This window comes from Leuresthes tenuis, unplaced genomic scaffold (genome assembly GCF_036924035.1).
Source record: "Leuresthes tenuis unplaced genomic scaffold, fLeuTen1.0.hap1 SCAF_9, whole genome shotgun sequence".
NCBI classification, from domain to species: domain Eukaryota; kingdom Metazoa; phylum Chordata; class Actinopteri; order Atheriniformes; family Atherinopsidae; genus Leuresthes; species Leuresthes tenuis.
The window spans coordinates 32,858,168-32,875,148 of record NW_027325363.1 but is presented as its reverse complement, the minus strand read 5'-3'; the positions used below and the strand labels follow the sequence as shown (position 1 = coordinate 32,875,148).

The following is a 16,981-nucleotide window of genomic DNA, read 5'->3' as shown; positions in this document are numbered from 1 at the left end:
CACAGGTATATCCTTTGCAAAGTTGTTCTTTCTCTTAAAGTATAAAAGTGCATTATATTTGGCCAGGCTCTTGATATAACTATAATTAAGAATATAACTTGTCACAAACTCTTAAGCACATTGAACATAGATTTTTTTTTAAACTGCAGCGATAGGCTGTAACAAAACTATAGATGGATAGTGAAACTGTTACATATGTCATATATAATTGCTTTGGATTAGAAGAAAAACACTGAAGAAAGGATATCTCATTCTATTAAATACCTACTAGCTCCACTTGCATCTTTGTTTGGACAGACTATGTAAGTAGTAGAGGAGGCGAGGAGAAGAGTTGAGAGCATAAAAGCTGTGGGTACAGACTAATATATGTAAGTAATCAAAGGGGAAGATTGTGGGAGTCAAGAACGTTGCCTATGTTTGACTCAGATTTAGATTTTAAATGTTAAAACATCAATTCAGTTTCGCCAAATATACCAACATGCATCAGAAACTTTCTGGTGTCCTTAAAAGACCTCGCATTTACCATCCTTACTCCATTCTGTCACTGCCATCACCATTGATCTGCACCACACAATCCTTGTTAAAAGGCTCCTTTGAGTTGGCTGTGTCGAAGTGCTGTGTGCTCAGCATGTATCTCCCCTTAGCATCTAACCCCAAGGCAGGCACAAATAGGCGGTCAAAAAGAATTTCTTGGCGCAGATAGGAGGTCCTCTTCTGGCAGGAGTCACCAGTTCCCTCCTGCAAGGCTGTTAAGAAGACCACAAGCTCAAAATGGTGGGATGAGCCTTCACACAGGGGGGGGAATAGGGGGCTTCGGTGGTCCAAGGGGTGATAAAAAGTGAGTGGAAAAATAAAGAAGGGGCATGGCTCCTGGCCCAAATGGTCCAAGTGGAAATCCAAAGAGGTCTGATATAGAGCCTGGCCCTCATGCTCCTCATAGAGCACAGCACTCACCTTTACATCCACCAGAGGTCGCTGCAGCAGATTGATGGCTCGTACCATCAGACATTTCTTGCCCTGATGTTGACCCACCACAGCCTGAGGGCTGAACTGGATGGCTCCCGCTCGCTTCAAGGGTCGTGCAATCTTGGCTACAAATGCACCTGTTAGTTAAGACAATGAAACTTTAATGTTATGAGGAACTGTTTTGATCTTGTTATTCAAAATTGTACTATAAAAATACTGCAGATGAAAGTTCCAATTATGGAAGGATGAAAACCACAAAACATCTAAAAATACACGATGACTAGGCACCAAACAGTGCTAAAACATATTACAACATGAGAATTCACATTTCAGTTTCAATTATATGGTTTTACAATTATCTATTCATGTATAATAGATTGATTGTCATTGCCACTGTCATTGTCAAATACTTTTTTACAGTGACTACTGAGTAAAAACTGCTTTCGTTGTATATAGTGCAAAAATAATTTCTTATAATGCTATCAATATGGTATAAGTCAATTCAGTTCAGTTTAACAAGATTTGACCTTTGCCCAGGGCCCCCACTCAAAATAGTACCTTGGATCATTTGTGATTGGTTGACATTTGGAAATTATGTGGACATAAAAGCTGTGTGTGTCTCTGTGTGTGTGTGTATGTAACTCTTGCTAGTGACAGATTGTGTATGAGGAATGTTATTATTAGTTTTCTATTTTCTGTTTATAAGTAAGACTGGGCAAATATTACAGAGCCAAAGTTCATGAAACTGGAAAGTTTGAGTATGGGCTAAAGAAGAGCCCTTTAAATGTTCACTTTTGTTAATACCGCAAATGCAGCACTGTCCTTGACAGAGGGTGTGATTTTCTGGGCACTTTTTTTGTCCTTCTGCAAGATTACTCAAAAAATAAAGGACAGATGTGCCTGAAAATTACTACTCCTCTTGCCATCCTGTGTTAACATGGCTGACAATTGTTTACTTTACCTTTTGCTTTCTCAATTAGATAAGGACAGTTACAGAGAAAATGGGCAAACAGCAAATTGCGAGTCCATGATTAAATGAATAAATAAGTTATATAATAATGCATAATACGTTATGATAAGTATAATGGATACGTTTTAGAATGGCGCTGCACTGGTGGCAGCCTGCTGTAGAAGTTCTCGACAAATTGTGTTAAATTCTTTTCTTCAGATTTTTTATTTGTGAAAACAGATTTTTTTAAAACATTTTTTCTACACCAGTTTGGATGCTGTACTGCTGGAATGATTTCTGCTAGCAACTCTACCACATTTTTTCACATCTGTTATGATGCATAACTATGGCAACAGAAAATGTGTTTGCATGTTTGAGCAGTTGATTGAGGTATATAAAGCCAAAGTAATGCCTGGGGTGAGATGTCAAATATAGATGAGTTGGAGGAAGAGATGTTAAGGGTGCAGAGCAGGAACAAAACAGAAAAAATAGAGGAAGAAGTTTAACCCTTGAAGTGCCACTGTCACTGAAGTACAAAAACCCACACACCAAATAAAACAGGTTGAAAGTCCTACATAACACGTCAAATTTGGTTTCTACTCTCAACTGCTAGATTATAGACATGTATCATTTGAATTAAACCCCGAAAGTATGGTGTCCTCCCATTCAAAAGAGTGAACTGACGACAAAGTGAATCAAATAAAATGCTGTATGTGTGACGGCCATTTACTCATACAGCTATGCGGAAATGTTTATATCCAATATGTTCGGATAAAATTTAGAAAAAATGAATGAAAGATATTTACCATAGGGGATGTTTTGGTTAAAATCTTTGTCTATGAAGATTCAGAGACTGAGAATTTCCCATATATGGGGATGGTTAGCTGTTGGACAGAAAGGGGAGTGAAAGATCAGCGAGGGAGCCACAGGTCAACAAGATCTTGTCTGAACTGCACTGAAAACAATGGGTAAATGTTCACTAAAAATTCTGCATTCCAAGTTGCTGCCACACAGTAATCCCATCACATGCAAATTAGGTGAATAAATTCACTACTTGCATAAACTTTGGGTCACACTCAATATTTTCCCATTTACTGTATCACTTTATCTCTAACCTTTTGAAATATTGTTGTCAAAATGTAAGGTTTTCTTTGCTGTGTGATAGATGAAATAGATGAGCTTGGAACTCAGATGAGGATGTAGTGGTAATACAAGGAAGGCAATATTATTTTTTCACTGTGACCTGGCTGCAGGGATAACTCCAGCACATCTGTATTCAATTTTAAGACAATATGTTCAGACAGAGGATAGTGAAGAAGGAGGAATTACTGTGCTTGTCAACAACGGACAGTATAATCCTGGACATATCTCTGTGAAGGAGCATATCTGCACCCCAGTTGTTAAACCGTTGGCTATGAGTTGTCCATGTTGTCTACCGAGAGCATTCACCTGTGTTATATGTCAAAGCAGTGTGTATACATCATCTGCTATGGCCAAGCTACAAAATCACCAACCCAATGAACTGATGGTGATCATTGAAGACATCTACCACACCTCTCTCAGCTTTACTTTACATTTTATTATCTATCTATTAAGATAGGATTCATTTCATCACAATTTACACTGCAGCAATGCAATTATATTTTCCGTAAATTTTTAGGCACTTAAACATTTCGGCAAGCTCTAAGCCATTTCAACAATTTATATATCAAAAACTTCAACTCGTTCAGAAAATTCCTGCTATGGTTTTGGTATTTTCAACTTTTATATTCTTTTTAATATTCATCTTTTTGTTAAATTTTCCCATACTTGAAATTAATGGAAAAAGTTTAAAATCCTTAAAAAATCTGCTCTTTTAAACCTAACTACCCCAGCATACTTTCAGACACCAAAATTCAAAATTTAAACAAAATTAAAATGTCACAAAACATTCAGCTGTTACTGTATAATTCAGACTGGCAGCTCTTAAAGTTTTTAACGATTTTATTCTTTCTCTTGATACTAAACAACACTGTGCTGCCCTCTTCATTGACCTCTCTAAAGCACTTGATTTAGTGGACCACTCACTGCTAATGCGTTGTTTATTTAGAGCAGCTCTGTCTGCTGGTTTGAAAATTATTTAGCGGATAGAGCACAGTGTGTGCAGGCTGAAGGTTACTGTTGAGCTGAGATGCAGGCCACGCCCTCTCTGCCTGAGTGCATCAGGTCTGGGTGTGTCTCGCCAGCCTGAATGCAGCAGATTGAGTGCACGAGGTGGGGGCGATCTGGTAATCAAGGGTGTTTGGAGGGATTACTCACAGGACAAAGAGGAGCAAGCAGTGTATGAGAGAATGGTTGGAGAATCTGGACTTGGAAAAGGGAGACTGCAGTATTAAAGCTTGGTTCAGCTTACATTAGGGTTGTTGTTTGCTGTGGACTAATTGTGTGATCAAGTTCAGGTTAAAATGTGATGTATTTTAAAAGATTTTTTAAAGATTTTTAAATTGTTTTGTGTAATTATAGGCGTTAAAAGCTGCTAAAGTTTGTAAGGTTAAAATCATCATTGAGCAGTGCTTTAAAATGTATTTAAATTATTTTGGGTACTTTAAATATTGGTATTTTCAACTTTTTAGTTTAAAATTAAGTATTTGATTTTGGGTTATGTTGACTGATTATGGTTTCCTTGGGTACATTTTCTTTAAATTCTATTTGTGTTTGTGTTTTAAGGTTTTTCACCTGTTATTGGCCTTGACGACTTTCAAAAAAAAAGAGAGAAAGAAAGCTGAATCTTGGAGTAAATTCCAGTCGAATCTTCTGAGCAAGCTGCCTTTTCAAGTGGGGGAAGCTGCAGGTTAAACCACTTGACAGTTACACCTCTGAGTATCTTAAAGTAACTAAAGGAGTGCTGCAGGGATCAGTTCTAGGGCCACTTCTTTTTATTCTTTATATAAACAACATTGACCAAAATGTATGGAAGCCGAGAACGGCCATGGATTTTTTTTTATGCACTGTTATCGCATGATAACGACTTCTTATTTCAAAGTTGTGAAGAAAAAAAAAGACTTATTATTTTGTTATCTTGATATGACAAAGATCGTTTTCTCGTGATAATTAATTTCAACCTTCAAGAGCTGCCACAAACGCCTTCCGTAGCCACTGGCTGTAGCTGTAGCCTACCGGTAAGTTACACTTTAGGTTAGTTTGTTTACTTGACTGGATTTGTTCAGGGGTTACCGATTAGCAGATGTACGGAAGCCATTTGTGGCAGCTCTTGTAGGCTGAAATCAAGACGTACACATTATAAATTAATTTGTTATCACGAGAAAATGATCTTTGTGATATTGAGATATCGCAATATTGTTTTGCACAATATTGCCATGAACGTGGGTCTCCCACTACCTGAACCTGCCCAGGCAGACCAGAAGGTGTGGTGCCAGAAGACCTCCATGGATCGCCCCATCAAAGTGCCATCATGAGGAGGCCACAGGTGGCTTTTCAGTCCATACTTGTGTATGTTCCTTAAAAATAAGTGTTTTACACTTAATTTAGTGCTTCTTCTGCCAAAAATGCACTGACTGCTGAACAGTTAATTCATTAGAAGAGCAGGTTGTTTGAATTGACAGGTGTGAACAAAAATCTTTTTGACAAAAAGCCAAAATTATGACTTCAGATTGCTAGACATGCAGACAAAACTAGTTAGCTGTGCAAAGTAATAAAATTATATATACTTGCTGTTTATGTCATAACAGTTGCACATGAGCTTGATACTTAACTTGAAGTGCATTTATCTATAATTTCAGTTCAATTTAACTTAATTGAGGTCAATTCAATATTTTTATATTCATAAACATGGTAATTTATCCCCTTAATATTCTGTATATAAAGACTGATGGTAAATATGTCCTGAATTCAACTGATTGCACAACTTTAGTTGCATTCATCGAGTGCCTGCCCATGGTGAGACATTTTTCTTTTTTTTTAAGCCATTTTCATATCAAACCATTTCTTCTTTATTTCGGTGACATTACGAACCACAGGTGACACGGTATTAACAGCACTCATAATTGCTGTCTTCGCTTTAGCAGGTCCTGCAATTCCACTGATGACACTGCTAAAAATTTCCTTTTTCGATCTCTGAAAGCAGAACTTCAATCAAAGTGCCCGTAAAGTTGTTCTTTTTGTGCCTTGATGCCATTCTCATGAATTAACATTCAACACTTCCTGGGACAGGAGAGAGGAAGCGTAGCCTTTTATGATATTATTTCGGGTGTGGAGTATGCAAATTTACTATCCTCGTGCATTCATCATTTATGCAGGATGTTTACACTCTTTTTCCGAAGATAAGAGCAATTGTTCTGATGTGGCGTGTTCATACGAGACCTTCTTACGAAAAGAGTGAGAGAAATTTAGAATAAATTTACGAAAATGTTCTTGCATGAGGCCCATTGTCTTATATAGTTTTTGGGTGATGGATGACTTTATGGAGAATGGCTATCACCATCTCAGTGACTGTGGATGATTCATTGTACATTGCAACAAGGCTTCCAAAACACTCTTGTCATGACCCAGTGAAGTCTTTTGTTTTGCACCTTGTCTTGTCTCGTCTATTCCTGTTTTATTTTGAAAGATTAACCTTCCCTCTCATTTCAGGTTACTTGCCCTTCCTCATGTGTCACCTGTCTGATTGTCTTCCCTGATCTTTGTTTGAGTGTTTACACCTGTTCCCCATTTCCCCTCATGTGTATATATAGTCTACGACGTCCACCTCTGTCCCGGTGTGTTGTAACAATCCATGTGAGAGTTCTTCATCCTAGCCTTACCTTGTATTCCACAGCCTTGAATTTCATGACCAAGCGAGAAAGCGTTCCCTCCAATAGAGTTTTTGTTTGTAAGCTTTTGTACCATAGCCATAGTTTAGTCTCGTTAAGTTTTCACAGCCTGATTGGTTTCCTCCTTTAGGAGTGATCTTTGTTTGTTAAAGTTTGCACCTCCAAGGAGCGATTGCGTTTAAGTTCTTGTACAGTTTCATAGTGCCTCCATTAGAGGAGAGCTTGTTTCTTTGTTAAGTTTTCATCGAGCCTCCGTGAAAGGAGAGACTATAGTGTCTGGAAAAGTTTTCATAGTGCCTCTGTTAGTGGAGTGATTTTGAGTTGTGTATTATTCTCCGTGCCTCCGTTTACCGGGAGAGCGTCTTTGATTTTGTACCACCTCTTTAGAAGAGTATTTTGTAATCTTTTATAGCTCTTTCAGTTTTGTGAGTTTTGTTTTGATAAAGTTTTATAGTCACACTAGCCTCATTCTAGTTATTGAGGTTAGTGTGTTAGTATTTCACAGCCTCTTCATTTCTCTGTCCTGGAGACTCATAAGTGCTTTATATATAAATAAACTGACTTATTGTGAAAACCCTGCATCTGTGTCCTGTCAGTTTCTGACAACTCTATAGACCACATAGAGTGGTTTATGAAAAACAGTGAAGTAAAGCTGACAAATAAATAATGGATATATTCCAAATGTAGACAGCATACATAGATAGTATCATGAATAGAATCAAGATAGATAGATAAATGTGGCAACAGCTGACAAGCTGCAAACATATAAATACTAATGTATTGATAGTGATCTCTAGAGAATTAAATTACGCCTCTCTTTTGTTTATATCAACAGTCTGTTATTAATTTATTTGTTTATCTTTATTAGTAATCCACACTGCATCAGTATAATTTTCTGTATAATCTATGATATGAAATAATTTATTATCAGTATAAGGATAAATTATGTATTTTTAAATTCAATCACAATTTTAAAGCCCTTTTTTTTGGCAAGTTGACATGCTTCGGTCAAAATTTTTGTTTAAGCTTAAGCACAATGGCACTTCTGTGGACCCTTACTGTACAGTACTGTAAGCCTCTCCTGAGAACATGCTGTTTTGAGGTGTTCGAACTGCAGTTGTAGCTCAGGGGTAAGAGCACAAAACAATCAGAACAATCTAAAAGTCAGCGGTTCTATTCCCGGCTTCCCTGGGCTAAGACACAGTGGGTAAGACAATGAACCCCATGTTACCTTCGATACGTCCAACAGTGTGTAGAGAAATGTCTAGCCTGTGTGTAGCCTGTAACCATCGATATGTATTAAGATGTTGTGCAGGAATGTGTGTAAAAATGAGAAGCTTGTAGTGTAGAAGTGCTTTGAGGAGTAACTAGACTAGAAAAGTACTGTTTAAGTACATCTAACATTTACAGAGAGAGAGGTGTGGTTTGGGCGAGTAAGCAACTACTCACTCTGCCCGCTCCCTTCCTGAAGTTGTTCTTGAGGAAGACAGCTTCTTCTTACCAAGGTAACTGCTGAGTGGGGAACGTGGGGGGATGAAAGTTTGAATACAGAAAATCCCTGTCTCTGATACAACTGTGCAACTAGATCAGTTTGAACCAGACTCAGATCCTGAACAAGAAGGAGCTGCCTGAGAGGTTCAGTCAAGATTTCCACATGATGTCAGTGAATGTTTAGTTTATGTAACTTGGTAAGTTGGCTAAGAACACACAACATTGCTGGCTGTACCTGACACAAGTTTATATCGTACAGTGTTTATGCACAGTACCTTATCACAACCTGGGCATCAGGAGTACAATTTAATGCATTAAAAACAAATATCATGAAACCAAGAACACCAGCTCTCTCTCTTTATCTATATATGTTTGTTAATAAACAAGTTGACTTGTGTCAAATTTAGTACCTAAGCTATTAGTGATAGCTAGTGCTAAACAACAAAAACAAAAAAAGAATAAATAAACCCTGATGAATTATTTCACAAATACTTACATTTCCCTCATCTGAAATTCAGGCACTGTAAGTTGGAATTGATGCTTTGATAATGCCGTTAAATTTTCAAGTTCTAAAGTTATCGTTTTACTACTGTTACAATGTGTGTTGGCCAGCAGTACATCTATCAATAAAGTGCCACATTGTGCTGTTTTTCATCGTAATTTTGAGTTGACAAGCAAAAAGGTAAGTAATGCAAGTTTAAGGCAGCTTCCTACAGTTCCAATTTGTTTCTAAGTACTGTTGATAGATATGTGAGCTCTCAGGGGTGTACTACATAGCAAGTTTAACACAGCTAGGTTTCATATTTGTTATGTGGCTCACCACACACAACCTAAAAGTGGAATTACAGATAACATGTACTATGATGGTAGTTCTCATCTTTCTCTCTTAACCTAGGCTTTTCAGTCCATACTTGTGTATGTTCCTTAAAAATAAGTGTTTTACACTTAATTTAGTGCTTCTTCTGCCAAAAATTCACTGACTGCTGAACAGTTAATTCATTAGAAGAGCAGGTTGTTTGAATTGACAGGTGTGAACAAAAATCTTTTTGACAAAAAGCCAAAATTATGACTTCAGATTGCTAGACATGCAGACAAAACTAGTTAGCTGTGCAAAGTAATAAAATTATATATACTTGCCGTTTATGTCATAACAGTTGCACATGAGCTTGATACTTAACTTGAAGTGCATTTAACTATAATTTCAGTTCAATTTAACTTAATTGAGGTCAATTCAATATTTTTATATTCATAAACATGGTAATTTATCCCCTTAATATTCTGTATATAAAGACTGATGGTAAATATGTCCTGAATTCAACTGATTGTATTACCCCATGAATAAATTTGGCAAAGTATAAATGTTGTGCACTGACCGGCATTTAAGATAATGGTTAGATTACTGATTTTCCTATCAGTTGTTTGACAGTCTGACATTTTCTTATTCAACATCAGTCAAGCATGTTATTTGGTTACTATGTGATGCACGAGATTCAATAGCTCTGACTCATGACATTTGAATGTCTCAATTTGATTTTTATATCTTGGATATCATCAGAAAAGGCATCAATGAAAGGATGGTGCTTTTTATGACCAGTTTAATTGTAAAATCTAACTATAAACTGCTCCATAACAGGTTATGTGTTCAACCTAAGATACTATGGTGATCTAGCTAAGTTAAAAGCGAGCTACCACCAAAAAACTCTGACTTTAATATTAAGATACCTGATGAGTGCATTACAAAGCAAGTTCAGCAATGTTTGTGTTGGCTGTACATAACTTGAACCTCCATTCAGAGATAACAGGTACTACAACCACGATGATGATCTTTCATTGTTAACTCAGGCTCTCCTCTTCAGATATTATGTGTACTAACATAAAAATGAGCATTTTAAGCATAATTTGATACTTCCACGCAAAACACAGAGACCATCCAACATTTCTTTCATATGAAGAGCAGGTAGTATAAATACAGATTTGAAAGCTATAAAGATCACTAATGAAAAAAATATTGTTTGTCCTCTCTGTCTGTCCCCTGTTAAGGACTGCGACCCGTCCAGGGCCTCTCACCCAAATGGCATGAACATTTATTAACATTTAACTAGACAAGAAGTACATTGTTCACTGTGTGAAACTGAAGAAACAAAACGGTGATTTTTCAATCTATCAACGGAGGGCTGAATTTGAGACAAAATAAGCGATCTATTTTGGACACTGTTTAACCACTGGACTTTAAAACATACCTGTTGAGTTTTTCTGAACCAACAATCCTCAACTTAAATACTGAGGTCAAAATAAAGATTTGGTTTTTATAAAATATTTTAGTGTTAGGGTAGGAGAAGTAGGGGTTATATTCCAATATCCCAACTGTCATTAGGTGAGAAGTAGATCTGTCGATCATCGACAGTCCATCACAGGGCCACACAGAGACAAATGAGACACAACCATGCATGCTCACACTCACTCCAAGAGACAACTTTGAGACATCAATTAACCTGTGATGCATGTTTTTGGACTGTGGGAGGAAGCAGAGTACCCAGAGAGAGCCCAAGTATACACAGGGAAAACATACAAACTTCGCACAGAAAGGCCTCAACCAGAATTCGAACCAGGAAACCCCTTGCTGTGAGGTGACGGTGCTAGCCTCCACACCACTGTGTAGTCCCCACAGTACCATGTGTCCCACTTAAATAGACCCTTGCAAAAACTTTCTGTACTTTTTCTGTACTTTCCAGGCCATGGAGCTGCATATAATAAGTTTAAGGTATGCAAAACTCATTTAACTATAGAAGTTTTTTTAATCAATTTTCTACATGTGATTACAGAAGCAGTCACACTGTGACCTCAAAGCCACCCAGTGACAACACTGAAGATTCAACACAGCTGTAGAACTGGTCCTCTCACAGTCCCCAATGCTTTAGAAAAAAAACTATAGTTCTAATGTATTGTGACACCTATAGATGCTTTTCACAAGAAAATGATAATGAATGCTATGAGAATAAAAACATTTTTTAAAAATAAAAACCCTACCTGTCCTCCTACTTTACTTTTACACTTACTGGAATCAGTTGTCAACAAACAAAGCTTAGATTTTTTTTTAACTGTTATCTGCCCCATTAGTCATTGAAATATTGAAACTGTAAGATGAAGGTCTAATTCAATCTTCATCCAAAGATTTATTCAAGAAGTCTCAGTTTATTTGTAGACTTCTAGTAGTGTTTGGCAAACAATAAATCAAAGGCACGCATGTCAGTTAATTATCTTTAAGAATTGTATGAAAATAAAATTAACTTTCTTATCTTATGCTGAAATGACAAAAGGAGATATTTAATTTCAATACTGTGATATTATTTAATTATATAATTGATGTGAAATAAGAATAGCAAAGACTGATCATCTAAATGTATTGCGAAAAGGTGCTGTATTACTGACTGGTACTCTCCCTGCATCAGATAGCGTAGCTAAAGCACAGACTGAGCCAAAGAGAGATGATTTATCCATAAATGTTGTGGTATTTATTTTCAAACTTTGTAACAGCATTACTTGTGTGTTCAGCAATGTGGCATGTTCAGTTATGTGGTTGTTTTAAGAAGAACTACATGGTTGTATTTACCGCATTGTAACAAGCTGTCAACTGTTGTTCAGGGGGTGTGTTCATGAGCAAATTAGATGGGTGACCTCAAATCTCTGAGTCCAACCCTTAATCCCTACAGCCCAAACTCTGACTCCAAAACTAATGACTCATGACCCATCAGGTCAGATTTCCAAAACTGCACAGTGTTAGGAAGTTGTATAGCGTTGTCCATCCTTTTTACAATCTATGGTTCACATGTTAAGTGAACACATCAACATCAAAGGTAAAGAAAAAGAGTCGGAGAAATTACCATGGAATGACTCTCAGACTTTTTCTTCAGTGAGCAAGTAATAAAATTATAAGTACGAAATGTCAACGAATACGTCTTTTAATTTGGAAAATAAGAGTGGTGAATCTTTACATTTTGTGAGTTCACATTTTTTACTTAACCTTTTTATTTAACTACTATCTGCACAACCAGTCAATGTATTCTTCTCTTTACAATTTCTTCAGTATTCCAGTTTACATGGAAATAGCAAATGTAATATTTTGTCCGCATAATAAGCTTTGAAATAGCACCTGCTCTGAAGGGATGGTTACGGTTTAGAAACTATAAAACAGTAATTCTTAAATCAATAGTTTGGTTTTTTTTGAAGGGGGGTTGTGTGACACACTTATAATTAGTTATTAGTTATATACCTATACCTATTAGTTATACAAGAAGGAATTCTCATGGGGGAGTAAATCTTACCGCAACTGGAAGCAGAGATAGTGGCAGGATACATTAGGTAGTCTCAGTGATGCAGAGCAACATTAATGTAGTTTGGTTGTAAAAGTAGTGACAAAGGAAACAATGGTCTGATGCAACAGTGACTAACAATAAACAAAATCTACAATCTAGCATTCGCTAAACCACCACTTTTTAAGGTTTTGGTTTTTTAGATGGCGGAAATCAACTCTTCTTTTGTCCCTGCTCTCGGTAGCAGTTTGCTTGGCGCCCCATGAGAATTCTTCCCAGCTTCTCCAAACTCTGTTTGGACTGCTGCGCTCTACTAATGTAATAGGTTTTCTCTGTGACAAAATTAGTTTTTGTTTTGCATCTATTATGACCACCAATGAATATTAATTAAATTTAGCATGGAGACTGTCTTTAGAGTTACTGAGGTTTTAGAAAGTTGTACCTGTGATGAATGCTTCCAGCATAAGCCCCAACAGCATCTGTACAGCTAGCAGTGCTATGGCACTTGGACAGTCCCCACTTGGGAACATGGTGCCATAACCAATGGTCAACTGTGTCTCCAGAGAGAAGGAAAATGCAGCCGTGAAGCTTGTGATGTGTTTCACGCAAACCACATGACCTTGTGGCGGTGCATCATGATCTTGCACAGCGAGGTCTCCATTTAGATGGGCCAGCAAGTACCACAGGCAGGCAAACAACAGCCAATGGGCAAGGAAGGAAACACAGAAGGCCAAGAGAACCCATCTCCAGCGCAGACTCAGCAATAGTCCCCACAAGTCCAGCAGGGCCAGCAGCCAGGTTCTACTCCAGGCCCTGTGCCATGAGCCTGAGGAGCAGGGAGGGGGACGAACTGTACAGTGTCCATCTTTTGTGACGAGACGTTGACGAGGTGGAGAGGACAAGAGAAGAGAGGACGGAGCCTTGCCACCCAGAACACTGCTATTGGATTTGGTTGTCATGGTTGCAGATAGATCTCAAGCAGGGTAAGTGAGGATGAAAATTACTCTGAAATGAAATTTAGAATAACAGAAGATGTTAGTGGCACAAACTTTCACCCCTGCTATGATTACCCTTACTCTGCTGTGGAAGACTTTAATTCTTCAGAGCAAATAAATCAAAAGTGCTACCCAGGAGTAGTAGACTGTTTTGTAGTTCTCAGGTCAGATTTTTTTGTTTGGACTGAAATGTCTTGTTATGGATTGTTATTAACTATTTGATAGACAGTAATTGATTATAATTGTATATATACAGTATAAAGTATATATACATACATGTATATATGGTCCTTTCCAGTCTTACAAATATAACCTCAGAACAACAACAACATTGTTGAATAATGCACCTTGCCTAGAACAAAGCCGATTTACAGAAGAAGTAGTGTGTGTAAAACAAAGTACATCCTTACTGATTCCTTAGGGATTACGAGGGTAAAAAGAGCATTCAGGTGCCTGGAATAAAATTAACTTGAATTCATCAGTAAATGTGACCACTCCTATAAAAGCAGAAGTTTTGACAGTTTTCTTGCCTGCATCATTCAGGTGTGTTATCACAATGCAAATCAGAGAAGACATCAGCAAATGTCTCAGAAAAGTAACTGTTGCTGCCCATTAGTCTTTGAGAGGTTATAAGGCTATTTCCAAACATTTTGGAGTTGCAGGACCTGGGCATTAAGCAGTTATTGAGTCAACCAATAACTCCTCTGTATACTATCATTTTTAAAATGAGTTTAAAATGAGACCATTTGCCTGAAAGCATAAGCTTATCTGAAGCTGGCTTATGTAACAGGAAAATGTCCCTAATTACACCAGCATGTCTACACAGAAAAGCTGAAAAAGAAAATAATCAAGATGTTGCAATGGTTCAAAGTCAAGACCTCAATCCAACTGAAATGCTTTAATAGGATGTTGCCTGCAAACCTCAGGTAACTTAAGCAACTATGTAAGAGTGGGCCAACATTTCTCTACAGTGATGTGAGAGATTTTTAACACCATTCACCCATTACTTAAAGTTACTGGTGCTATTAGTGGTTGTATGAGCAAATTAATCACAAGGCGTACTTATTTTTGCGTACATTTCTCCTTCATTTTGACTTAGTTTTTGTGAAATAGAATGTCATATGTTGCAGTTTATCTCAGGCTGTAATTACTTAATATTAAGACCTGGTAATGACCAGATGATTTTCTGTGCCCTAATATGTGAAAACTTACACTTGAAAGAGAGTGTACTTCATTTTTACATGACTGTATGTTTGTGGAGAAACTCTGTAGCAGGTGTATGCACTGGCAGTCCTAATAGGCAGACAGCGTTTCTATTTCTATGTCAATATTGTTGCCAGGAGATTAGAGCAGCTCTCAGTTGGGAATCGGTATGAGCAACATAGCGACATGCAGAGTAGGAATGTGTCTTTAATCTGCAGGGAGCTTGTCCCACATGGATCATGGCTCTCAACTCTTCTTGTTCAGCAGTTACAAAATATATACACACACATACATATACATACACAAACTTATATATACATACATATATACAAACAATTAAATTAATAAATGTAAGCACATTGTCTTTTTAAAGCCTTCTTTATAAAGAATTTTACATGCTTTTTAAATTAATATTAAAAAAGCAAGTGAAGTGGGCTTTGATGACAATTCATTTGAAATCTTTAGTCACTTCTGTTTAGTCAGTGTTTGCACTATTCCTTGGAGCAATAATTTTCTAGAATGCAACTCACCATGGTGGCAGCAGTTTGTAGCAGTTCGAGTCTTGTTATGAGTATTCTGTATATTTACTGAGGTTTTCCACTAATCTTCCTCCACAAAACATTTTTGAGAGATTTTCATCTGCTGATTCGGATGCTACCCAGCTTAAGGGCTTTCACCTCATACATTGCAGTTGATTTCCAAAACCCAACTAATGCCAAGAATAAGACCCCAAATCCCCAAGTCGGTAAAAAGGAAATGCCATGGACTCCAGGCAGAGGTAGGAAATAAAAATAAGTATTTAAATAATCTCTTCCTTTGATCATCATGGAGAATGTGTGATTGCTAGCAAAGAGAATGGACTAGCTTGGAGTGCTCATGCGAAGATAGCAAGAATATTAAGAATGCAGTATTGTGTTTCACTGGGACATGGCAGCACAATACTCTGACTCCAATGTCTCCCTACCCAGAGACTGTATGGGCAGAAAAAGTGTCAAAAACTAATGTAAAGGTATTGTAGTGATTGTTAACAACAGATGGTGCAGTCTTGGACATGTAACTATAAATGATAAGGTCTGTATCTTAGATACATAACAGTTAGCTGTGAGTTTTCATCCACATCATTTGCCAAGGGAGTTCACCTGTGTTATTCTGATGGCGTTGCATATCTTACCTGGAGCTGCTGCTGCTGACACTGTCTGTGATGTTGTCAGCTCATTATTGCTAGGCTACAACCACCACATTCCAACACATTCATGGCAATTTCTGGAGGTATCTAGCATGTTTCCCTCTCCTCTACTCTTTCAACTTTTCAACAATTTGTAAACTGTTCCATGAGAGAGAGAGTGAAAATTGGATTTTATTTTTTAATGCATAGGTAAGAGATGCGTACAGTTCCACTGCCCTACATCCATTTGGGAAAAATACCATCAAACCATCAGTTTCTCCTCTTCTTCAACTATACACCCATTGTTCAGTGGCAACTTGTGACCAGACTTTGAGGTAGTGGTCTCAGGAAGCTAAAAACAATTTGCAGGATGCTTTGAAGTCACAGACTGGAATGCAAGCAATGGAGATTATATCATTAACATGATTCTGTGCGACAAACTGTATCAACTTCTTTATGGAGACTATCATCTCCACAAGAACAGTGAGACATCAACCTCATAACAGTACCTGATCCAGGCGACCTGAAAGAGCTACTGTACATGAGGATGAAAGCTTTCAGGGAGGGAGCAAGGGAGTTACAGTGTGGTGTACAGAGAAATTTAAGATAGAGGAAAGATGTACACAAAAATATTGGGAAACAAACTTCAGAAAAACATGAAGGATTTGTGGTCAGGGATTAAAAAATATAACAGGCTTTGAGAATAAGGGAGATCTGACTGATGGAAGTCTGGTCGAAGCCAATTAACTGAATAGTTCATATAAGTAGGTTCATGTAACCCATGAGTATAAATAGATAATAGCAGCACAAGCATAAATACAGCAAAATAGTTATTCACGTCAACGGTAATGACACCCGGTTACGCCAATCGAGGTCACTAAAATTAATGTTGCATCGGTGTGTAATTTTCCCAAAACAATGTCAGACTCTAGTTTTCTCTGGACCCCTGCCAAATCTGACCAGTGTTGACACGTATAGCTGCATGTCATGCTTCAATCCCTGGCTGTCTTTGTGGAGTCCAGCAAACAACATAAGCTAAATAGATAATTAGAAATCTTTTTGGGGAAAACTGGTCTGATTAGGATAGGACAGAC

General features: G+C 37.5%; 1 protein-coding gene across 1 annotated transcript; it reads right to left on the bottom strand.

The window, feature by feature from the left end:
• Window positions 1–216: 216 nt before the first annotated feature.
• On the bottom strand, window positions 217–13,483 carry kcnj13 (potassium inwardly rectifying channel subfamily J member 13). The gene is made up of 2 exons (XM_072391785.1): window positions 12,967–13,483; window positions 217–1,103 (listed from the first exon to the last, which is right to left on the bottom strand). The coding sequence occupies exons 1-2, from the start codon at window positions 13,481–13,483 to the stop codon at window positions 529–531; spliced, it is 1,092 nt and encodes a 363-aa protein (XP_072247886.1). The 3' UTR covers window positions 217–528.
• Between the last annotated feature and the right edge of the window lie 3,498 nt (window positions 13,484–16,981).

Bases quoted from the DNA above. Each gene is read 5' to 3' on its own strand.
- kcnj13 (XM_072391785.1), bottom strand. From the start codon at position 13,483: ATGACAACCAAATCCAATAGCAGTGTTCTGGGTGGCAAGGCTCCGTCC. The intron at 1,104-12,966 runs GTACAACTTTCT...CTTAACTAACAG, and splicing joins GCTGGAAGCATTCATCACAG to GTGCATTTGTAGCCAAGATT.